Consider the following 23,711-nt stretch of genomic DNA (forward strand, 5'->3'; position numbering starts at 1 on the left):
CAGAAATGGTCCGGTGGCTTGTGCCGCATCGTCACAGCTCGGAGCGCGGCGCGCTGAGCGTCCTTAAAGCCGTACTACCAGATCTTATTCTCTGTGAAGCCCGTAAAATTTTCACCAAAAGCCAGATACATTTTTCGAATAGTTTCTAGCTGCCAGTCTCTAACAGCTTCTGAAAAAATTCTGATGGAAAAAAAAACCCCCAAATCATTCTGCCATTTCCAGACAATGAAAATCCGACGACGGGGCGGGACCACTCCTTCCACAAGGCGTGCTCACAGGCGAATGACGTCACTGACAGGCGTGGAAAAACTCACGCATGTGCACAAGGGTTCAAGCTTGTCTGACGTGAAAACATATGAATCAAATCCATATAGTTTAAAAAAAAATAAAAAGGTACGATACTTTATGGACAGACCTCGTATTTCATATTAAGGTACCACTGAACTAGACCATCCATCCCAACATACTTATGGGTATGACCAGGCAGGTTAAAATTTCCAGTCCTGTATATGTGTTGGCCATCTCTTTTATTTAATCCCTTCCTTCAGCTACTTTATGTTCTCAGCTGTTAAGCCCCTGACTGTCCTGTACAACCCAGTTTGCCTTCCTGTCTAAATACATTAATTTTATGTTTGTAAAATGGCAGTGTAAAAACAGTGAAATACACCACTACCTCAGTTTTGATTAACTGATATTTACATTTACTGTTACCTACCTTTTGTGTGTAATTTTGTTATAAATTTGATTGCAAAACAAAGTCTGCATGAAGGACTTCAAATGTGTTTGTCTTTCCGCTTAGTTTGGAGAGTCCACCCCTTATAGTTCTGCTGGACAAACTTTAGCCCATTAACTATTATATTTATAAGACATCAGCATTACAAAAACAAATGTTGGGCAATTGTTTTGATTAAAATGATTGACATTTGGCTTATGTCTAAAACAGGTTAACCCGGGCAGCGCCGGGTACCCCAGCTAGTATATACATATAAAAACCTAGTTTTTCCCCTTCTGGTATTTCTCCTGACAATCTTTTACCTTCGTAAGATGGCGGCCTAGAGTGTTTGTGTGGCACAGGCACTGATTGGTTCAGAGATCTCAGCTAAAACGTAGAAGAAGAAGATTTGTTTCCGGAAGACGTGGCTGCAGACGCAGCTGTTAGTTTAGCTTCTTATTTTGACGTGTTTTTTTGTCATCTAGGTTTTGAATTTTAATTATTTTCCGTCAGGATGATTTCTCTAACTGACTCTCAAAGTAAGACATTTGTTGGTAACTTGTGAAGTTAAAGTGTGCTAACTAGCAGTTAGCCTTCAGGGCTAAAAATAATCTGGATTCTGCTGTTTGTAATGAAACGCGCTTGTTATCTCCTCATGCCCTGCTTGTCGTTAGAAAAATGACTTATTATTAAGACTTTTGTTTGGAGGTAAATATAAGTCAAAATGTCAGTCATTTTCTGTCCCCCAAATCATTTTTTGTTATGATTTACGCAAAAAGTCAAACGTATCAACATACTGGCTAAAAACAGATTTAACCTGGATCCAATTTGACCCTTTTATATGAGGTCACTTCCTGTTTGTGACCAGACAGCCAAATGGTTACTGGGTGAAAATATTATTTAAAGGAGACCTGCATTGAAATAAATGCAGTCAGATCTTTGGACCAAAAAATGACTTACATTTACACATAAGATCCTTCTGAATGTAGTAAAGTAAATCTGGAAGCCCAGATCTGTCATTCAACGGAGAAATCTTCATTTAAAAATGACAAATTTACAGCTAACGTTTAGCCCTCCGCAAAACTGGCCCTCTCATCATGGACGCTGCCGAGACGTCACGGAGAAGACCCTCTCTCCCAGTATGCATTGCGTGCCAACTGTAATTTGTGGATTTACGTCAGTTTGCATCTGCACCTGTTTCTTGTCTTATATGGAAGGATCTACTTTTTTTAAAACTTCATATTGTCTTGCGGTACGTTTGGTGAGTACACATTTCTTTTATTTGTGCTTGAAAATTATTTTGGGGGACTTTTTCATACGCCTGTTTGATTGAGTGGTGTCGCAATGAAAATCTACTGTCTTTCGCCTCCGGTACCACCGCGGGATATGGAGGCGAGACCCGCAAAGATTCCCAGTCACTAAAAATATATAAACCTCTCTCATTGTCCATGGAGCTCTGGGGCTCCGATTGCCGAGACGTGCGGTGCTGTGGATTTTGCCGCAAGAAGTCTGTCCTTGCAGCAACAGGTGTACCGGCCGCTTCGCATTAAAACAGCGAGCATAATCTCAGGACTTGTGCCAAGTGTGCTGCAGCTCCATTCAGTAGACAGAGAGGTGATGCCAGTGTTGTGCGCTGAATCTGGCACAACACCGGCTGCAAAGCAGACACGGGCGGTGTGAGTGGCCAGCGTCGGTGGTTATCGAGCTCGTTAACGAGCCCGCAGACTTAATAAGCGCAGCGGAGGCAGAGAGCGGTAGAGGAAGAACAGCGCCCGCTGTCGATGTTGTTGCTGATCTGAGCACACAGATCTGTATCTCACTTTCATTGCACCTTACTTTTGGATGTTGAAACCAGGACGTGTATAAGTAACATTACTAACAGATAAAATCAATTTCAATGCGGGATCGGACTGAAGGCGGGAGCACTTCGTCTTGTCCCTGACGTCATGGAAATGATACGCTGTACAAACTGTTTTCACAGAGGGCTAAATTTTAGCTGCAAATTTGTCATTTTTAAACGAAAATTTCTCCGCTGAATTACAAATTTGGGCTTACAGATTTACTTTACTGCATTCACAAGGGTCTTATAAATACATATCAGCTATTTTTTTCTGAATTCTAACCATTTATTTCAATGCAGGTCTACTTTAAGAAAATCAAAGGTTTTTAAAAAAACTTCATGAAAATAAACAATTTTTTAATATTCCCGTGTAAAATAAATGTCTAATCTTTTTCCGTTTCATAAAAATTTAACCAAGTAAATTATTACTGTTATTATTATTATTAAGCATACAACAGGTTTGGTAAAGTGTCATTACCCGAGCTTAAAATATGCCCATTGGGTATTGTGAAGACTTTGCATCCGTCCCTCCTTCTCTCTGTCTGTGCTCAGTAGAAGTCCAGTCCTGTTGCCAGGGTCTTCCCATTCACATTGGGACACAGATGTTGGACAAATTCAAAAATAGCTAACCTGGACCTATTTTAAGAGGTCAAAAGGTCACATTTTGTTTCCTATTTTTATGTTCATATGGCCGAGGGTATTTTAGCATTGCGTCATATTTTTAGTCTTATGACTATGGACATTTGCATTACACACTTTAACATAGAAACAGACGAAGGACATTTTCCTAGAATGTCATGTGATCAGAGTAAGTGTTTTTCAACTTCACCTAACAGTTGTGCCAAAAGCATATATATATATATATATATATATATTCACAAACCAGTCTAAATCTGTGATAGTGAGCACTTCTCCTTTGCTGAGATAATCCATCCCACCTCACAGGTGAGCCATATCAAGATGCTGATTAGACACCATGATTAGTGCACAGGTGTGCCTTAGACTGTCCACAATAAAAGGCCACTCTGAAAGGTGCAGTTTTGTTTTATTGGGGGGGGGGGGGGGATACCAGTCAGTATCTGGTGTGACCACCATTTGCCTCATGCACTGCAACACATCTCCTTCGCATAGAGTTGATCAGGTTGTCAATTGTGGCCTGTGGAATGTTGGTCCACTCCTCTTCAATGGCTGTGTGAAGTTGCTGGATATTGGCAGGAACTGGTACATGCTGTCGTATACGCCGGTCCAGAGCACCCCAAACATGCTCAATGGGTGACATGTCCGGTGAGTATGCCGGCCATGCAAGAACTGGGACATTTTCAGCTTCCAAGAATTGTGTACAGATCCTTGCAACATGGGGCCGTGCATTATCCTGCTGCAACATGACGTGATGTTCTTGGATGTATGGCACAACAATGGGCCTCAGGATCTCGTCAAGGTATCTCTGTGCATTCAAAATGCCATCAATATAATGCACCTGTGTTCTTCGTCCATAACAGACGCCTGCCCATACCATAACCCCACCACCACCATGGGCCACTCGATCCACAACATTGACATCAGAAAACCGCTCACCCACACGACGCCACACACGCTGTCTGCCATCTGCCCTGGACAGTGTGAACCGGGATTCATCCGTGAAGAGAACACCTCTCCAACGTGCCAAACGCCAGCGAATGTGAGCATTTGCCCACTCAAGTCTGTTGCGACGACGAACTGGAGTCAGGTCGAGACCCCGATGAGGACGACGAGCATGCAGATGAGCTTCCCTGAGACAGTTTCTGACAGTTTGTGCAGAAATTCTTTGGTTATGCAAACCAATTGTTTCAGCAGCTGTCTGAGTGGCTGGTCTCAGACGATCTTGGAGGTGAACATGCTGGATGTGGAGGTCCTGGGCTGGTGTGGTTACACATGCTCTGCGGTTGTGAGGTTGGTTGGATGTACTGCCAAATTCTCTGAAACGCCTTTGGAGACGGCTTATGGTAGAGAAATGAACATTCAATACACGAGCAACAGCTCTGGTTGACATTCCTGCTGTCAGCATGCCAATTACACGCTCCCTCAAATCTTGCGACATCTGTGGCATTGTACTGTGTGATAAAACTGCACCTTTCAGAGTGGCCTTTTATTGTGGGCAGTCTAAGGCACACCTGTGCACTAATCATGGTGTCTAATCAGCATCTTGATATGGCACACCTGTGAGGTGGGATGGATTATCTCAGCAAAGGAGAAGTGCTCACTATCACAGATTTCGACTGGTTTGTGAACAATATTTGAGGGAAATGGTGATATTGTGTATGTGGAAAACGTTTTAGATCTTTGAGTTCATCTCATACAAAATGGGAGCAAAACCAAAAGTGTTGCATTTATATTTTTGTTGAGTGTGTGTATGTATGTATGTATGTATACATATATATGTGTATATATATGTGTGTACACACACACAGGTGAGCCCAGTTAAGTTGCACAAGTTGGGGTCCACAAAATCGGGTCGCGAGTTAATGAAGCTGACCAAAAAATATACAGTATATTATACAGTACTCTAAATTTTCAGGGTCCACAAATCGACCGCGAGTAAAGCCGAATCGCAACTTACGCAGCACGAGTTAAGGTGGTTCTTTCTCACACACACACACACACACACACACACACACACACACCACCTATGAGTTTTACAAAACATTTATGAGGTGTCATGATGAATCTGATTTCAGCTGTCTTTTTTGTCTTTCTTTTTTTTCTTGTTGTTGTTTGAAAGAAATTTTTAATATAAATAACACTGAATGAAATGTTTTTTGTTTTTTTTGTTTTTTTTGTCTAACTGCTGATGTGTTTGTGTCCTGCAGAGATTGGAATGGGCTTAACAGGTTTTGGCGTGTTTTTCCTCTTCTTTGGGATGATCCTTTTTTTTGATAAAGCACTTCTTGCTATTGGAAATGTGAGTAATAGTGCTTCATTTGTGCTGACAAACATAAATGTGGCTCTCTTCATCTTTAAAAGATCCACAGTGTAAAAAAAGTGGGTTTATGCTGTATAAATTCTGTTTCCAGTATTTTACAACCTTTGAGCTACTGCTAACACAAATGTAGGTTTTAATAAAACTAAAGTGGGGTTGAATCTGTTGTAATTTATAAATGTTGTTCTTCACATCTGTTTGTTAGAAGGGCCTTTTTTCCAGGTGAACTTATTCCTTCTTGGTGAAAGTTTTTGGCAGAGTCTGGAATAGATTGTTCTTTCATTTAATCCACATGGTTCCATGGCTTTGATAGATTTTCTCCACCTTCCAGTCTTCCTTTGCTTTCTACATCCACCTGCACTTCACTGCTCATTTCTTGGCTCCTCCCACTTCTTTCTTCACTTATTTGCTTGTCTATAATATTCTCTGTTTTCCCCTCTCTCTCTGATTTATTGCATTTCTTCTTTTCCTGTTTCATCAAAGTATCTTTTTCATTTATCAATGATTAGAGATAACAGGAAGTGGAATTATTATGAAAAAAAGAACAAAACAATAACCCCATTCAAAGAGTGCTAGAACCAGGAAGTTTTAAGAATTTATTTATGCTCCGTAATTAGTACTGTTAGATAATATCTGTGCTGATTCCTTATTTTATGTTAGTGATCAAGTATTTTCCTTTATTTGATTGGAAGTCTCTGAGATCTTAAAGTTTAAGATCTGGTTTAAAGAGTTAAGTTTCACTTCCATCATACATGTGCAAGTTTCAGATACAGGGAGGGCTCCCCCTATCTGTGAGAGCCAGTAACATATAGACTATAAAACACCCACTGTGATTCCCGCATTCTATAAAAGTGTTGTGCAAGTTATGTTTATGGTCTTTCACAAGTTGGACGCCGTCTGTGAAGACCCTGGCCCGGTTTTCAACGTGACCCTCAATAAATTCAAAATGAGGAATATATCGATGTGGTTCTTTGTAACGGGCAGTAAAGTGCATAAAGAACCAGGAGAAATTACAGTACCAGCCATTGAACAAAAACTGCTGAATTTCTCTGAGTTGACCTTTTTCTCTGCAGATCCTGTTTGTTGCTGGACTCGCCTTCGTCATTGGGCTGGAGAGAACTTTCCGCTTCTTCTTTCAGAAACACAAAATGAAGGCCACCGGTTTCTTCTTGGGTGGTGTGTTTGTGGTGTTGATTGGCTGGCCCATTATTGGAGTTGTTCTGGAAATCTATGGCTTTTTCCTGTTGTTCAGGTGAGAGGAATATGAATGAGTCCTTTTTTTTACTTTACACCAAGACCTTTAACAAATAAGAAATTAATCTGGATTTCTAACTAACATCTGAGTATAATATGCAGTACAGTGTGTATATTTTCAGCACGTTTCATGTGGTGCACTGGGAAAAAAATGTTTGGAGCTGTGGGAGATTTGTTTTCATATTACAAGCTGTAATGAACACTGCAGCAGATAGGGGTCGCTACAAACTAAAGTGTTTCAGTGTTTATGAAGTGTGCTAAAATCTGTGATGGAATGAACCCGGCATAGACGTTGTTCTGTCTTATCCAGGATCACCTCTGCTTCATATGTCATAAGTCTACTGCCACAAGAATGTTACCATCAAGTTTGGCAGGTGGGATGAGTTAATTTAAATAATAATAATAAAAAATAATAATTTCATATAAAATTTTGATTTCTATACATTACTCCCGTTCACCACAGCAGATCCAATTGGGATCCACAACTTGAACTGGCAAACATTTTACTCTGGATGCTCTTCCTGGTGCAACTCCAGCTATGTGAGGAGAACAGGCACAGGAGGCCTTAAAGCCACAACCGTCTTGCTGGGAGGCAGCTGCTGTTGTACACACACTAATGGCCCAGTCACACAGCACTTAATGAAGGGCAATGAAGCCCAAATGAAACAAGAAATCTGGACTTTCGTTGACTTTTGTTGGCATCTTTTAACCTTCGCTCAGCTTCTGTTCCTGCAGCTGTCGCTTCGTCAGGATTTTTAAACTGTTGAAAAATTTGAACGAAGGGCAACGAAAACCTCAATTTGTCCGTATTTTGTTTTTGCTGTCATTCTTGACAGTTTCTTATCGTTTGCTTAAATTTTGTAACGTTTGCCTTTCATTTGACTTCATTCAAACAGCTAAATGTTTTCACACAGTACAAAAGCCGGTTTTTGAGCGCTTTTGTGGAGGAGCTGCAGCTCCATCCCAGCGCCAAGTCCTGGAACCCAGAGATGCAGACACACACTGCTCCAGCAGTGGCTCCAGGCGCATTTTGTTTAAAGTGTCGAAATCAACTTTAGTTTCAGTTTTGTTTTGTTTTGTTCCTCTTTCATCCCTTTTGCGCTCTTGATTCCCAGGCTATTTGGTGATAAAGCTTGTTTGTCTATCTTTTCTCAGTGAATTGCGATTTCTTTTTTTTTTTTTACTTTTTTCCCTTCGTTCAGGAATCTTATTCCGTGTGACTGGGCCATAATATAATGTACGACCTGTTATCATATAAGGAATATTTTTTCTCTCTCCACAAAGTTATTATTTAACTTTGTCTTTCTCACTCAGGGGTTTCTTTCCTGTCGTAATCGGCTTCATCAGGAGAATACCCGTCCTCGGCTCAATTCTAAACCTGCCGTTCATCAGTGCAGTAAGTATGAATCCAACACAGCAGCTCTGCAATAATCATTCACCAGAACAGATTTAGTGTGAAACTGGTTTACTGCTGAACTGCTCCTCGATCGTCCACTTTAATAATGTCAAAGACCGCCTTCATGTGGATCTTCCATACGTTCAGATTCTGAGGTTGAACGCTAAATTCTTGGGTTGCCACTGGGACGAGTGCTGATAACCATGTGGCCACAAACTAAAGCAGTTACGTCAACAATGATGGAGGCCTTGGACATACCTCCATGTCCCCAACATCCCTTGGAAAGTCAGAGAAGGTCTTTTATAGGTGTGAGTTAAAGAATGTAGGTTCTTCTACCAGATGTTCCCAGAACCTCACAACGTGTTTAGGTTTTCAAGATCTTACCCGCTATCTGATGCTACTCATTACTTGGGTGGTGATCATTTGACGGTGCTGCCCCCTCTTCACCCGACTGTTCAAAACGCATGATAACAGATTTGATGAAATGATGACCAAATCAATCATTAACCTTTGACCTAGGCTGGTGGTACCAAGTGTATTTATGAACACTCGTGCTTGAACAAGGTGTTTGTGATGGACAATCCATAACCAGCATAGAAGTCCAACAACAAAACACCACTTGGGTTCAGATTGGGGGCAGGGTTCCTCCCAGTTTTTCTGTCATTGCCAGCGTGAGCATTGAAGTCTCCCAGTAGAACTATGGAGTCTCCATTGGGGACCTTTTACAGAATCCCACCAAGAAGGCTGAGTACTCAAAACTGCCTCTAAACAGTCCCGTTCCGCTTCTTGTCACAAAGTTACAGTGACACCACCCTCTAGTTCACAAGGGAAAACTCCAAAATAATGGCACTCGGCTCGGGGTTTGTGATGATCTCCGGACCTGCCTGGCGCTTCTTACCCTGGACAACTCTAGAGAACGTGAGTCCAGCCCCTCTCTAGGAGTTTATTCCCAGATTAGGCATTTTATATTTTAAATTGTAAATGTGGTTTATTAGTTGTCAGTTAATTTTTACATTTCAAATGTTTCAAAGCAAACCTGGAAGTAGCAAAGTGTAAGTACGAACATGAAAGAAGACGTATCTGTCGCGGGTTTAGTGCAGAAGCTAAATCGATATACGAGCTGTCCAATGAGGCCTGAAACCATCAAGTCCAGAAGTGCAACTTAGCAGAAGTGTAGCTAGCATGTGGCTAATGAACAAAGTCACACTATGCTGTTGCTTTGTTTTGAGGTGAATGTCTTTTTTATTTTTATTTAATTTTTTTAAAGCCTTCGTACGACTGAGGACAATCAGCAGCATTGGTCAGTCACTGCCGCTTTTTACCTTGCATGTTAACATTAAATAAATACATCACAAAATAAACATCCGCCGCCGAGGATGTTAGTGGGTAATTTATACTTTGAAGGTAGAGGTTAAAGGATGTAGGAGGCAGAGGCAAGGATCCTTCACAGAACCCTGTTACAAACTGACACACCCCTTTACGGGTCCTCTGTCTGTGATTGGATGCTTAAGTTGATGGGGGTTTTATGTTTTTATTATTATTATTATTATTATTATATTTATTTATTTTTTCAAATTTTGGGGGCACTGATTAACTGAAATTTTGTGTGCAGCTGTTACTTTTTAAATTCACTTTTTTATGTGAGGAATTTTAATCAAGTGAACGTGTCAGCATCATCATTTGGACACTGTCACTTTCTTCTGTATCTACATGTACAAACACAACACGTGTTTCTACAGTGAGGAAAATAAGTATTTGAACACCTTGCAGTTTTGCAAGTTCTCCCACTTAGAAATCATGGAGGGGTCTGAAAGTTTCATCTTAGCTGCATGTCCACTGTGAGAGACATAATCTAAAAAAAAAAAAAAAAAAATCCGGAAATCACAATGTATGATTTTTTTTTTTAATTTATTTGTATGTTACTGCTGCAAATAAGTATTTGAACACCTACCAACCAGCAAGAATTCTAGCTCACACAGACCTGTTAATTTTTCTTTAAGAAGCCCTCTTATTCTGCACTCTTTACCTGTATTAATTGCACCTGTTTGAACTTGTTACCTGTATAAAAGACACCTGTTCACACACTCAATCAATCACACTCCAACCTGTCCACCATAGCCAAGACCAAAGAGCTGTCTAAGGACACCAGGGACAAAACTGTAGACCTGCACAAGGCTGGGATGGACTACAGGACAACAGGCAGGCAGCTTGGTAGAAAACAACAACTGTTATGATTATTTATTAGAAAGTGGAAGAAACACAAGATGACTGTTAATCTCCCTCAGTCTGGGATTCCATGCAAGATCTCACTTTGTGTGGTAAGGATGATTCTGAGAAAGCTCAGAACTACACAGGAGGATCTGGCCAATGACATGAAGAGAGCTGGGACCACAGTCACAAAGATTACATTAGTAACACATGATGCTGTCATGGTTTAAAATCCTGCAGGGCAGCAAGGTCCCCCTGCTCAAGCCAGCACATGTCCAGGCCCGTTTGAAGTTCACCAGAGACCATCTGGATGATCCAGAGGAAGCATGGGAGAAGATCATGTGATCATATGAGATCAGAATAGAGCTTTTTGGAATCAACTCCACTTACCATGTTTAGAGGATGAGAACAACCCCAAGAACACCATCCCAATCGTGAAGCATGGGGGTGGAAACATCATACTCTGGGGGTGCTCTTCTGCAAAGGGGACAGGACGACTGCACCGTATTGAAGGGAGGATGGATGGGGTCATGTATTGCGAGATTTTGGCAAACAACCTCCTTCCCTCAGTAAGAGCATTGAAGATGGGTCATGGTTGGGTCTTCCAGCATGACAATGACCCCAAACACACAGCCAGGGCAACTAAGGGGGGGCTCCGTAAGAAGCATTTCAAGGTCCTGGAGTGGCCTGGCCAGTCTCCAGACCTGAACTCAATAGAAAATCTTTGGAGGGAGCTGAAACTCCAAACCTGAAAGATCTAGAAAAGATCTGTATGGAGGAGTGGACCAAAATCCCTGCTGCAGTGTGTGAAAACCTGGTGAAAAACTACAGGAAACATTTGACCTCTGTAACTGCAAACAAAGGCTACTGTACCAAATATTAACATTGATTTTCACAGGTATTCAAATACTTATTTGCAGCAGTAACATACAAATAAATTATCTAAAAAAAAATCATACATTGTGATTTCCGCATTTTTTTAATTTTTATTTTTTAGATTGTCTCTCACAGTGGACATGCACCTAAGATGAAAATTTCAGACCCCTCCATGATTTCTAAGTGGGAGAACTTGCAAAATCGCAGGGTGTTCAAATACTTATTTTCCTCACTGTATGTGATGCCAAAAATATACAACATTTCAGTGTTTGTCTGAAAACGTTCTTTTAATTTTGGGGACTTAATTTTAGGTTGTTTTTAAGCCCTCTGAGAAAACCCTAAAGCCCAGGTTACACATAGACGGTTTTGTCGGCGGGCAGTATGTAGACCGAAGTTCGCGGTAGTTCCGGCTGTTTTGCAGTGGAAAGGGGTGGAGCATTTCTGCGGCATTTTGAGCGCCGTACTAGCTGCAAATGCGCAGATAAAACACCGCTAAATCCAGGGTTTGCCTTTTAGAATAAATAGTGTGCCTTAAGGGCACCAAAATCTGAAAAGTTTGGTGCCCCTCAGAAAAGTTCGGTACCAAACCTACCGCTACGCAGCATAGCGGCAAAGCAACTAGGGGGGTCTGGGGGCATGCTCCCCACAAAATTTTGATATAAAAGGATGCAAATTGTGCATTCTCGTGATATCTGGGGCAGATTTGGGGTAAAATTATGGAAGAACAAAAAACGAAAGAGATCCGCACAGCCAGTTAGCTCCCAAACAAGCCTTTAATAACACACCAAAGGTGACATTTCGGGCCTCGCCCTTCATCAGATAGGATGAAATTATGGAAGGGAATTTTTGTGTTTTTGGAGTAATATTTTCTGAAATTTTGAAATTTTCTAACCTTGTCAGAAGCTGAGATGACTCCATGCCAATCTGCCTGTGCATATTGGCATGGAGTCATCTCAGCTGCCGATGTTTTATTAAACATCCAGCCCATTAACAATCATGGCTGCCATGAGTGTTGATTACACTTGTGATTACAGAAAATCTATTAGCAGTCATCATGGTCATCTGCCATTCTCTGCAGCACTTCAAGGTGTTCTTCCTCAGAATCAGAATTAAGCTCAGAATCTAAGGCAGCTCTTCCCTCAAAAACTCTGTCATAATTGTGTTTATAAACCAGTCACCATTTGCTTTTATTATACATCTGTGTAGTTAATAAATAAAATAATCTTCAGGGATGATTTGCTTGCGCGTGCACGTAGAGAAATAAAAAAAAAAAAAAAAAAAACTCTCCGGTGGCTACTGTTCGCTCTTCCCTCAAAAACGCTCCATTTGATCTGTGTCTAATAAAACGCGGCATTACAAACAGAGGAGAACATTTTTTGATGACGTTTTGTGTATGTGTCGGTCTCAGAAAGACCTTTTCTTTTATTCTCCTTTCCTTTTCCCCTCCTCAATGTGTTGCTCGTCTCCACTACAGGGCTCTCCTCTGCTTCTGAACCAGACCTCTTGGTAAGGCCTTGCCGCTGCCAATTTTCTTTTAGGAGGAATACTGGAGCTTCTCTGCAAAATATCTGGAGCTGGCTGCGAGTGAGAGGCCTGCATGCAGCGCGCTAGCGTTTTTATATTGACCGCCGCCTATCGGCCGTTTGGAACGCCGTTAATCGGGAGGTGGTGTTTAGAACGACGTACTGTCCGCTAGCGCCGCCGTTTTGTCTGCCTCTGTCGCCGGTTAAAACGCCTTTGAGGACGCCGATGTGGGCTCTATCGCCGTTTTACACGCCATTGGTTAGGGATACAACGCCAGCTGCCAATTATGGCGGTGTAAACTGCGGCACTACAGGAAGGAGCAGGATGACACGGCGATTAAAAAGTATCAAACGCCGTTGTTCGCGTTGTCTCCGTCATCACGCGAATTCTCCAGGAACGCTCCCGGAATTATTCGACGTTGAATAATTTTTTCGACAATTCCCGGTAAAGCCGGAACTAAGCCACGCCCCCTAGTGCCTGCGTTGACAACGGCGTTTGATCCTTAAGACGGCCAAATACTCTTCCGGGACGCTTCCGGGAGCTCTTACCGTCTATGTGTAAACGGGGCTTAAGGCAAGCCCCTTCCCTAGGTGTTGCCCCTCCCCTTGGCCCGCCTTTTTCTCCGCCCCTTCCTGCTGTCACATCCTGTTGTAACTTCCTGCTGTCACTTCCTGTGATGTCATAACTTCCTCTTTGGGTTATGGAGGAATAGTACCATATCTGCGCTTAACTGTCCTGTTTTGCGTTAAATTTTAAGAGCAAAACTTCTTATTATTTTGTGAAAATGTCTGTTTTTGTTAAATTCATAAGAAAAATTTGATTTTTTTTTTTTTCGTTGATTCTGTTTTCTGTCACCACTTGGAAACTTTGTTTTTTGTGAGACAAATGTAACCACTTGTATTTATTTTTATTTCCTTTCAGTATGTGGACAAAGCAAACGAGAGCAACACGATGGTATAACGGTGTCTTATCCCACGAAGAAGCTTCTCATTGGACTCGAGCGGCCAAGGTTCTTATTCAGATTTTTCACAGTTCATCCGAGCGCCAAACCACCAGTCTGTTACGAAAGGATGAAGGCCCCAAAGTCACTACAGTCAATGTTTGAAAAGCTGCTTCTGTGACAGACTTTCCTTCAGCACTTTGTCACGTTATTAAGACAGCGATAACGAGGCTGCCTTTTCACTTTATTTGGTAAAAAAAAACATGAAGCCCTTAACAGTTGATTATCCATTTTTTCATGTTGTGAAACTATTTAGAATCTGGAAAATCTTCTCCTTTTTGTGACGTATAAGTTTTGCCAATTCTGATTTCAGTCTAAATTATTTTAAGATGTTGGATTATTGTCATTATTTTACAACATTAATGTTGTTTCACTTCTGTACATTTTTTTTTTTTACTGTTTTCTGATGTATCATAAACTCTTCTGCAGATAGTAAAGGTCTAAACTTTGGACACACTGGAATAACAGCGATGTATATTTTCACTTTTATAAGATGATGCTAATTTCTGCAAGAACTGATTTTTTTTTTTAATGCACTGTTTCTCAGCCTGTGTCCTTAACTAAACGCAGTCGTCACTTTAGGTCACTGGTTAGAGTCCAAGTCTCAGGAAGCACCAGGACCATCACTGTCCTGCAAAGACATCAGTGTCATCAAACACCTCAGTGTGGAATCATGAACAGAATTCCTTCTGTTCATGATTCTACTGAAACCACTGAATGAGGAAAAACATTACTTGCTGCAGTCCCAATCAAATTAAATACAATAAATGAGATTATAACATAAGAAATGTAAGGTTTCTCCCATTGGCTGCTAAATACTGTCTCGCCTCATTAAATTTTCTGCAAAATTTGTGAGGCGTTCACATTTTCATGACACACACACACAAAAATTACATTTTCTTTCAAATTTCTCTTTCGTCTTCGTGTGGTCATTTCTTAAGAGTGTGCCACATCAGGTTTAGCAAACGTTTGTTAATTAAAAAATAAAAATAAATGGCATCAAGGATGTGCGTAAATTAGTTTTAAACCACAAGCATGTTCATGAGGATTGCGAATTTGCATAAATAACAGCCCAAATTACCATAATACCATATATGGCTTCTCACCCTGCCCATATGTCAGAAGTGACCAATCAGGACATGACATCAGAAATGGGCATCCTGCTATCAAAGCTGTAAAAACAAAAGGACAAATCTAATTTCATCCATTTTCTATACCTGCTTACTCCAATCAAGAGTCGTGGAGGGGCGGAGCCTATCCTAGTATCTATGGACATTCCCGCTACAGATCAAGAGGCGGGGCACATCCTGGACTGGACACCAGTCTGTCGCAGGGCCACAATTCACTCACACACACACACACATAAGCTCAATTTAGAGTCACCAATTCAGCTAACTCATCTTTGTAAGTGAGAGGAAGCCGGGGAGAACATGCAAACTCCACACAGGAAGGACCAGGTGGGAGATGAACCCACAACCTTTTTGCTGTGAGGCATCAGTGCTAATCACTAAAACCACTACCACCCAAAAAGCCTAATTTGTACATGTGTAATAAGGGGTACCATACTGTCATAAAACTAAACTGAGGCTGCACCATGATGTCAACACTACATCGTCCTAGTGTAGTGTCAACTTGGCGAGAGGCTCTATTAATTGACAGCACAGCATAGCTGAGATGGAGCAACTTGGTGCATGTTGCCGGAACTGGACAGAACTGCCTTTGTGCACGATGGCGGTTGCCTCAAGAAGAGCTCACCTGCCTTTTGTCAGGTCTTGTTTTTCATCCTGCAGGGCATCACATTACCCTCCCCAACTGGTACGAAACAAGTGGGGGAGCCAGTTTAGACGCTGACCACCCGTCCGTGCGACAGGTTGTACTGGGTTACGAGTCAAATGGTACGAATATTTCATGAGGTGAAAGATGGAATATTCCATCAAATGAGGCAAAGCCGTACTATTGAACAAATGAAAAAACAGTCATTTGTTTTATATAACACCTGGTCCTTTGATGTCAAGAGGTTCCAAATGCTCCAACACAAATTTTAAATAGGATTCCAATCCAGAATTGTTCCCAGTCACCTTGCAAAAACAGATAGTTCAAAAACAATCCTGACAATCCAGTCCGTAGATATTGCAAATCCCTTCAGACAGTTTATGTCGTACTAGATTTGTTTTTTCTTTTGTGTTAGAAGAACGAGCAGCGTCAATAAGCTGCTAAGCGCCATCACCGCTTGTGTGTGCACGCGGTGGTTGCAGCATGCAATGGTAGAAATTATATGGAACCTAATTCGCATGCTAAATGGAGCACAATGGCGAATGGGGCAAATGATCAGTATCACGTGACATACAAACCACCAGTCAAATGACAACAATCTATTCAGGCGTTATATAATAGCAGGTTACTGAAACTGACCTGACCTTCAGTAAGGGGTATGAAGGGATCTGGTAAAGCCAGCGACCAGGAAAACACCAGTGTTGGTGTTGTTTTACCTGAGAGGATCGAACGCAATCGCTGAAATAACAAAGTCTTGTTCATCAGTAAATCTCCATCACAGAGATAATGTGTCATGAGTGCCATGGCAGCCATGCAGGCAGACAAACGGTCCATTCCCATGTTTTTAAGGTGGGTGTGTCCTTGAGCTTGTGGCCTTATTAGTTTGTCCAGTTGCTTACTGGCTTTGAAAACGGAGGACTGTGTACAACATCTATAACTCTTAAACGGCTGAATTACCTCTGAAAACAGGCACGTAAACCACATTGCTGTCCAAATACCTACAGATCCAACCTCGACCACAGGTGGACTTAGTGAAGGAGGCTAAAAACACAATGAGATGGAGGAGAAACATCTGGAGATCACCAACCATCGATGTTTGAAATCACTGAGCACAAAAAGTGAAGTATTCGCTCCAGCTGCCGGCAACATGGGGTTGATCATTAGTGAGTCATACGTGCGCGTGTGCTCATTTATCCGCTTTCTGCTTGGGTGAACAAACGTCAATAATCTGCTGGGGATCCCGGTTTGACTTTCTGAGCTCAGATGACGGATCTGAGAAGCTGGAGTTGCTTTTGGCTGCTCTTTTCATTCAGAAGTATAAAAAGCTTCGCCTCCAGCTGAACATTGATTGGTGCCGATGTTTCATTCACTTTTCTCCTCTTTTCATTAAATTGGCGTGACCTTATCAGCGAAGAAGGCAGCTCATGGAGGATTTCCTGCCCGGATGATATAAATACAGGAAGCGATGACACGCTGTCACTCTTCACCTTCATCAGACAAGGCGGCGGCGGTGCTCAGTGCACTGCATCACCATGAAAGTAAGTAAGTTCAGAGTTTGAGTTTGCATGAAAGAAGAAGAAAAAAAAAACAGCTGTTAAAAATGGTTTTACACCTTTATTTTACAGTTTTTTTTCTTGATTCTTTTGACTTGCTTCACCAAACTGGGATCCACTTGGTTTTCATCATCATCACCTTCAACACAGCAGAAGTCATCTCTTGGAAATGTGTTGATTCTTTCAAGAAGCACAAATTCCATTGGTTGAATGAAGTGCATTAGTATGAAATCACTTCAGCCAAAGTTGAAAAAATAATGGCATCAATCAAATTTCTTTCAGTCAATTAAACTGTGCAATGGTACCAATCAAATGGTGCAAAGCTGCAACGGTTCGCATTGATCCCTGGATGTTTAATTTTTCTTTTTTTTTTTTTTTTTGTCCACTGTGTCAAATCGTGGCAACCCCTCAGTAGTGAGGAAGATGATTTCTCGATCGATTCCCGTATGGGATGGTGGACGCGGAGTTGACTGGACAGGCCCAGTCTTGACACACACTGTTTCTGACAGACGCTACAGGAAGCTTCTGCCGGTCAGGATCTTGCTCTCTCTCCTTCCTCTTGCTCTGCTTCTCCTCTGTGTTGTTCGTCTGCATTTTTTTTGAAGATTCCCCTCCCATGTGGATCATTGCTTGCCAGCTGGCTCAGCTCCTCACTTGTTCTTCCCAGGTCTTCCAGTAGATGGAGCAGCTCTTGAGGTTGTGCTTCAGGAGGTCCTTGTAACGTATCCTTTTGTCCTCCTCTGGACTGTTTTTCTTTGTTCATTTGGGAGTAGAAGATCTACTTGGTAAGTCAGCTGTCATCCATCCCAACGACATGACCCACCGAAGCTGGTCCTTGATGACAGTCTGTGCTCTGGAGCTTGGCTGATGTTGGTACGGTATAGTCTTCTCAGACAGTGTTGGTGGAATCACCCAGAGGTAAATGATGAAAAGCTCAGTGGTCAATGCCTGGAGGTGGTGATGAAATAATTGGAGGTTAATGATTGGAAGTCAATGACAATATGACCAGAGTTCAATGATCAGAGGTGGTGATGTGATTCTTGGTGAATGTGTTTCCTTTCCACAGGGTTTAAAGATTGTCACAATAACTTGTGTCTTCACACTTCTGCTGCTGGCAACATTTGTGTCACCATCCTGGAGTGCGCCGAAGGTAAAGGCTTTTAAACACTGAGAAAAACACACAGAAACGTGACAGTTTCACAGTCAACTGTTTGCTTCTTGAAGGGGTTTTTCCAGCGGAGGAACTGGACCCCGCAGGCGATGCTCTACCTCAAAGGCACTCGTATGTTTCCACATCTACAAATATTAAAAAGCTTTTTTTTTTCCAAAACTTCACGTCCCTAAAACTCAGAGAAAACCTTATTTTTTCCCTTTCAGAAGGACGCAGATTCATCTCAGAGGACCGAAAAGAAGGAGACATGTACGATACGCTGCACCTTGGTAAGATGCATGTCTTCATTTTTTTTTAAATGTGCTTTTGTGAGTTTTTCCACTCTTTGTCATGTTTCTTTAAAAAAAAAATACTTTGATGGCTTTGTTTTGACTCTACAGTTATTTGGTGTGGAAGGTCCGTGCCCATTTACAGCTGGTTGGACTGGGTGTTCCTCACCACAGTTGCCAGTGTGCTGGTTCACAGTGTATCTGTGTAGTCGATGTTTACACAATATCTTGACAAAGACTTTGTGTATCAATGGGAAAGTTGGTGCAGGAGATCACCTCAGTAAGACCCCAGACAGGTTCAATGTTGGGCACATTTAAATTAAGTCTGCCACTGTTTCTTCTTTCACTGTCGCTTTGGACTTAACTTAGGCTGAAGAATATTTTTTGAAAATGCTGTCATTTTTTTTTTTTTTTTTACAAAACAGTTATCAAAGCTGGAATATCCTTTTGACATGTACAACTAAAGTGTTTGTTTGGTTGCAGAGACTCACAGTCAGAACACAGACAAGCTGAGCGTGGAACAGGTCGCCACCATGCTGCTCAACTTCCTGCAGCAGGCCAAAGACGGCGGTGAGACTTTCAACCCCATCAGCTTGTGATGTTTGAGGCATACATTTGTGAACACACATACAGTTAATATTTATTGGGCAGATTTTGGCTTTCTCAAATCAGCTATTTCTGAAGATTTGTAAGCTTGGTACAACTCCTTAATGTCCAGCGACTTCATGACTCCATCAGAAGTTCCCTCCAGGACCCAGAGACATGAACGTCACTCTTCCTGCATGAAATCTTATCGTCCTTCCAACAAAACAAGCACCTTGTGCACATTATGATTTTTGTGTTTAGATGTTGATTAATGTTCGTTTTCTGTCTCCGTCTCTTAAAGCTGCCGAGAACCCAGATGAGGTGTATTTTCAGGAGCCGCCGGTGTGGAAACGAGAATACTTCTGATGTACAAACCAGTGGAGCTGGACATGAGGCGTTTAATTCCCTGTGACACAGAAGGAAATTTGTAAATCTGACTGGATGTGATATGTTCATAAAAAGTTTGAATTCATACCACTGTTGGCCTCACATTGTCTCATTTCTCAGGTTTCAACCTTGTTAAGAAATGGTGCAATTTTCCCAATATTCCAAAATAGGTTTTCTCATTAGTGGGTTTCTGTGTGACACGAGCGGAATAAAACAACGTAGAACTTCAGTCAGAACCTCACACATAATTATGAATTCAAACACTTTTGTCCTGTTAGTCATGTCTATCATGGGTTGAGAATCATTTTCCCACAAATGCATAAGACAGGTACAGTGCATGTGGGCATTTGGGGAAAAGGAGATTGTGTCAAATGTCCATATTATATATGAAGACCCTATCAAATATCCATATCTCTGTAACTGTAAGTATTACAATATATTTCCCACATTCATACCCTGAAGAATTTTAAAGTGGACCGTACCCATTCCTTAACTTTAGATGAACATCTAGTCCACCTCAGTCCATCATGGTAACGGCTCTTTCGTGCAAGCCAAATGATACCACAGACAACTTCAGGGTCCCATGATCCTTTGCACACATGGAGTGGTTCTGGTCTCATGCTAACATGGCGTTGCATGGAGATTCATTAATTCCTTGCGGCTATCAGGAAATTAAGGACCTTCTGGAACGGGAATATCGATGCAAGTAACCTGGGTGTGATTCATCCTGGGATTTGAAAAAACAAAACAAAAATCTATATACACATTAACTTACATTTGAATGCATGTCAAGTTGGTTCGCATTTCTTTTCATAGTGCGCGATAAGCAGTGACGCCATTTTCATTGTTTACAACCGGCATCACTCCAGGCACTCAGGAGATGAAAGACTCTAAAAGAGGTTCATGAAAGTAGCTAACTCGCTTATTTAATAAACTTTCTAAACCTCAGAGGGTCTGAATTATTGTGTGAAATGTCAATGGATAAATGCTAATATTGGTTAGTTTCTACCGTACGCCTGAAGTTGCAATTTAACCTTTGTTAGCAAGATAAAGCTAAAGCTAACAGTAATGTTTGGTGATATTAGCTGTTGGATAGAGACCAACTTAGAAAACACTTTGCTGAATGACTTCACACATCAAAGGACATATTTTATTGACTTCAACCAGCTTAACCAACACTGACAAACTTAGCGAATTCTTCCTACTGCGTATCGGAAAACTGAAGCCAGACTGCACTGCGTCATAAACAACTATTTATTTATTTATTTATTTTTGCATACAGTGATGATTTTCACTTAGCAGCGCATTCTTTATTTTGTAATTATTTTTAGTGTTTGATTACTGTTACTTCACAGTCTGTCGTCATAGAGGAGCACGGAAATTTCAGGAATACGACAGTCCCACAGCTGAAAAAATGTCTCGCTGTCAGGGCTGTTCCCTGGAGTGGAAAACTACGCAGCGGGCCAGTGAGTCTTATGGACAAAACTGAACAAGTTTATCGGATTTTGTAGAAGTGTGACCACGATCTTTCGGCGTTTCAACGGTAGAGCTGTGTTGTGGATACGGGACTTGAAACAGCGACCAGCCATTCACGTTAGCGACGTTACCGCCTTATTGACTGTGGACAAATGAATGAAGCAAGCAAAACAAATGTGATGTCGGCTATTGGATGCTTACTGACCGTCGCTTGGAACTTGTAGAATTTGTAAGTATCAAAAGGAGATAACTTTGTTTACATACAAATCTGATCTGGAGCAGCACCACGTAGCAGAACGATATTCTACACGGCTGCTGTTTGCTAACGCAGGAGAAGTAAATGCAGGATGTCGTTGTGTTTCAGGGTATGGATTTATTAATACTTTATTTGTGCTATCCAGTCTTATTTAGACGTATTTGGTGTTTTTTTTCTGAATACACTGTGGGTTACAAAGGAGCCGGAGCTGGTTGGTGAACCTCAGAAAATTCAGGTAAATCCAATAATGCACTCACTGTGGCGGTAAGTACCTACTTTATATGCAGTAGGGAGAATTGATTAACGTGATCTGGGATCAAAACAACAGCTTACATTTTGAGGCCAAAATATACAATTATATATTGCATGAGTATATATTGTAGTATATTATAGAAAATGTGGATTGAAGTGCTTCCATGAGTACAATTCCAGTTTCATCCAATTCTACAAACTTTACAGTGTCAATTCCCCGACTCTCCACACTGCTTCTTCTTGCCTTCTGGTACCCCTCCCAGGGCAAAGGGAACCTTGATGTTGAGCCTGTCCCTCTCAGCCTCCTCATCTTCATCGTAGGGCTCGTGATCTTCTTCATCCTCTGCATCGCTGTGGTGAGGGGTGGAGTGGACGGAGGCAGAGGGGGAGGGGGGCACGGAGTACGGTCGTGGGTAATGAAAACCCTCCGTCTGTGGAGATCGAGTCCCATTAACTGATATGCAGGAGATTCACCGCATTTAATACATACAAAGTGCAGCTGAAAAGATTGTAGGTTCACTAAAGGATTGAGACCATATTCCAAGTATTTGATAAAAATGTGTACGTTATAGTTGCTGGGATATGTTTTGGTCGACTTGTGTGTATGTCCGATAAGCAGGTCCGATAAGCAGAATCGAACAAATACCTCTTCAATGGACTTTGAAGTAAGTTCTCACCTTAGGCTTGATTGCAAGATCAATCTTGAACTTGTCAGGGAATGCTCTGCCCAGGGCAAGGTAGCGGGCGTGCACATAGAACTGTCAATCACAAGCAGACACGCCCACCATCAGTTTAACAACACTCAACAAAACCTTTTGCTAATTTTGAGAAGACTTAATTTTTCATCTTGGACTATAGAGTCATTGAGTGGGTCTGGAACTGATGTAGCTGCTTTTGGCCTCTTGATTGGACTTGAACACACATATTAGACGAATCTTAACCCAATCCAACATTCTTTGGATCCCGAGGACAAAACAACAATCTGGGACATTTATTTATTTATTTATTTTTAAGTTGTGTAAGATTTCAAATGGAGTGTTGACATGTCAAAGTACGCAGCAGGTCTGTGCCATCTGGAATTTTCCTGGCAAGGATAGCCAAAGGTCTGTCACTCAGGTGACGTTCACGGTCATTTTGGTCAAAACTCAGATTTCCACCAATGTACCGAATACTTTCCCAAAACTGCTACTGCCCGAAAGGAAAAAGGAAACATTCTGAGAGACTTTTAAATCACTGTAAAAATGTTCTTTGACCAAAGAAACATCCCTTGATACACACACACTAGCACACACCATCTGATAAATGTCACCAATGAACCACAGATAAAGACAGATAAAGACCCTACGGACCCGTCCCAGGTATCTCCAGTCCAGCAGGTCTGACAGCCTCTCAGTTCGGTTTCGTTGGATGATCCGTTGCCGGCGAGACTGCTGGCAGAATTTAAACATGAACTGGGTAAGCTGAGTGCAGGATTCCTCTGGCGAGCGGAAGCGCCGGTCCACGATGTAAATCCCTAAGACGGGATCAGAGAACACAGACAGACTGTCAGCATGCGGACTCTCAGGAGACCTGCACAAGTGGAAAACGTGGATTAAAACAAACCTGCAATACCAAATCACAATGTTTTGAAAGATGATGCGTGTGTGTGTGTGTGTGTGTGTGTGTGTGTGTGTGTGTGTGTGTGTGTGTGTGTGTGTGCACCATAGGCAGCAGGATCTGAAACATGTTCCTCCATGAAACAGCCAAAACCGGACAGGTTGGTGGTCACGCTGGGAATGCCCATCACTGTGCATTCAGCTGGAAAGCACAAGTATAAAGAAATACGAGGTGAGTGTGTTCTCACAATCACAGGCAGCACTTTGTTAAAGATTTCTGCTGATGTCTCGATAAAACCATGTTACAGCATCCTGCTGGTCTCCCTACGGAGGTCTTCCAGACTCATCCAGCTAGGAGGAGGCCCCAGGGAAGAACCAGAAGCCGGTAGAAGGATTACATTTCCCAGCTGGAACACCTCAGGAACCCCCAGGAGGGGTTAGACGGCTTAGCTGAGGATAGGGAAGTGCGGGATGAGCTGCTCGGTCTGTTGCTACCATGACCCAGATCCGGATAAGCAGCAGAAAATGAATATATGAATATGATGGGATGCTTTAATCACTGAGCTGCTGTATGTGTGTTTCTACAGTCTACATTCAGAAATCTATACAATAAGGCAAAGTCACGTCA

At 41.8% G+C, this 23,711-nt stretch overlaps 3 protein-coding genes across 5 annotated transcripts in view; 2 read left to right on the forward strand and 1 right to left on the reverse strand.

The window, feature by feature from the left end:
- Positions 1 to 1,096: 1,096 nt before the first annotated feature.
- Positions 1,097 to 14,228, forward strand: golt1ba (golgi transport 1Ba). 2 transcript variants are annotated; one of them, XM_034163502.1, is made up of 6 exons: positions 1,097 to 1,251; positions 5,399 to 5,490; positions 6,582 to 6,760; positions 8,077 to 8,158; positions 9,426 to 9,458; positions 13,688 to 14,228. In XM_034163502.1, exons 1-5 carry the CDS (start codon positions 1,227 to 1,229, stop codon positions 9,438 to 9,440), a joined length of 393 nt encoding a protein of 130 aa, XP_034019393.1. In that variant the 5' UTR covers positions 1,097 to 1,226; the 3' UTR covers positions 9,441 to 9,458; positions 13,688 to 14,228. The 2 variants fall into 2 exon arrangements, with proteins under 2 accessions (XP_034019393.1, XP_034019392.1); XM_034163501.1 differs by lacking the exon at positions 9,426 to 9,458 and having other exon boundaries at positions 1,098 to 1,251.
- Positions 14,229 to 18,107: 3,879 nt separating this feature from the next.
- spx (spexin hormone) lies at positions 18,108 to 19,591 on the forward strand. The gene is made up of 5 exons (XM_034163921.1): positions 18,108 to 18,242; positions 18,317 to 18,374; positions 18,470 to 18,532; positions 19,016 to 19,102; positions 19,419 to 19,591. Exons 1-5 carry the CDS (start codon positions 18,108 to 18,110, stop codon positions 19,481 to 19,483), a joined length of 408 nt encoding a protein of 135 aa, XP_034019812.1. The 3' UTR covers positions 19,484 to 19,591.
- Positions 19,592 to 21,697: 2,106 nt separating this feature from the next.
- Positions 21,698 to 23,711, reverse strand: part of gys2 (glycogen synthase 2) — a 48,781-nt gene continuing 46,767 nt past the window's right edge. For both annotated transcript variants that reach the window (XM_034163702.1, XM_034163701.1), the window contains 4 exons: positions 23,190 to 23,285; positions 22,838 to 23,001; positions 22,166 to 22,246; positions 21,698 to 21,919 (listed from right to left, as the gene is read on the reverse strand). In XM_034163702.1, the coding sequence (XP_034019593.1) occupies positions 21,698 to 21,919; positions 22,166 to 22,246; positions 22,838 to 23,001; positions 23,190 to 23,285 (563 nt within the window). The remainder of the gene's footprint in view (positions 21,920 to 22,165; positions 22,247 to 22,837; positions 23,002 to 23,189; positions 23,286 to 23,711) is intronic.

The sequence above is a fragment of the Thalassophryne amazonica genome, chromosome 22 (genome assembly GCF_902500255.1).
Source record: "Thalassophryne amazonica chromosome 22, fThaAma1.1, whole genome shotgun sequence".
Classification (NCBI taxonomy): Eukaryota; Metazoa; Chordata; class Actinopteri; order Batrachoidiformes; family Batrachoididae; genus Thalassophryne; species Thalassophryne amazonica.

Excerpts from the sequence above, each read along its gene's own strand:
- spx (XM_034163921.1), top strand. The coding sequence starts at position 18,108 with ATGATCAGAGGTGGTGATGTGATTCTTGGTGAATGTGTTTCCTTTCCA. Across the intron at positions 18,243-18,316 it reads CATCCTGGAGTGCGCCGAAG|GGGTTTTTCCAGCGGAGGAA; the intron begins GTAAAGGCTTTT and ends TGCTTCTTGAAG. Across the intron at positions 18,533-19,015 it reads GTACGATACGCTGCACCTTG|AGACTCACAGTCAGAACACA; the intron begins GTAAGATGCATG and ends GTTTGGTTGCAG.
- golt1ba (XM_034163501.1), top strand. The coding sequence starts at position 1,227 with ATGATTTCTCTAACTGACTCTCAAA. Across the intron at positions 1,252-5,398 it reads TTCTCTAACTGACTCTCAAA|AGATTGGAATGGGCTTAACA; the intron begins GTAAGACATTTG and ends TGTGTCCTGCAG. Across the intron at positions 8,159-13,687 it reads ACCTGCCGTTCATCAGTGCA|TATGTGGACAAAGCAAACGA; the intron begins GTAAGTATGAAT and ends ATTTCCTTTCAG.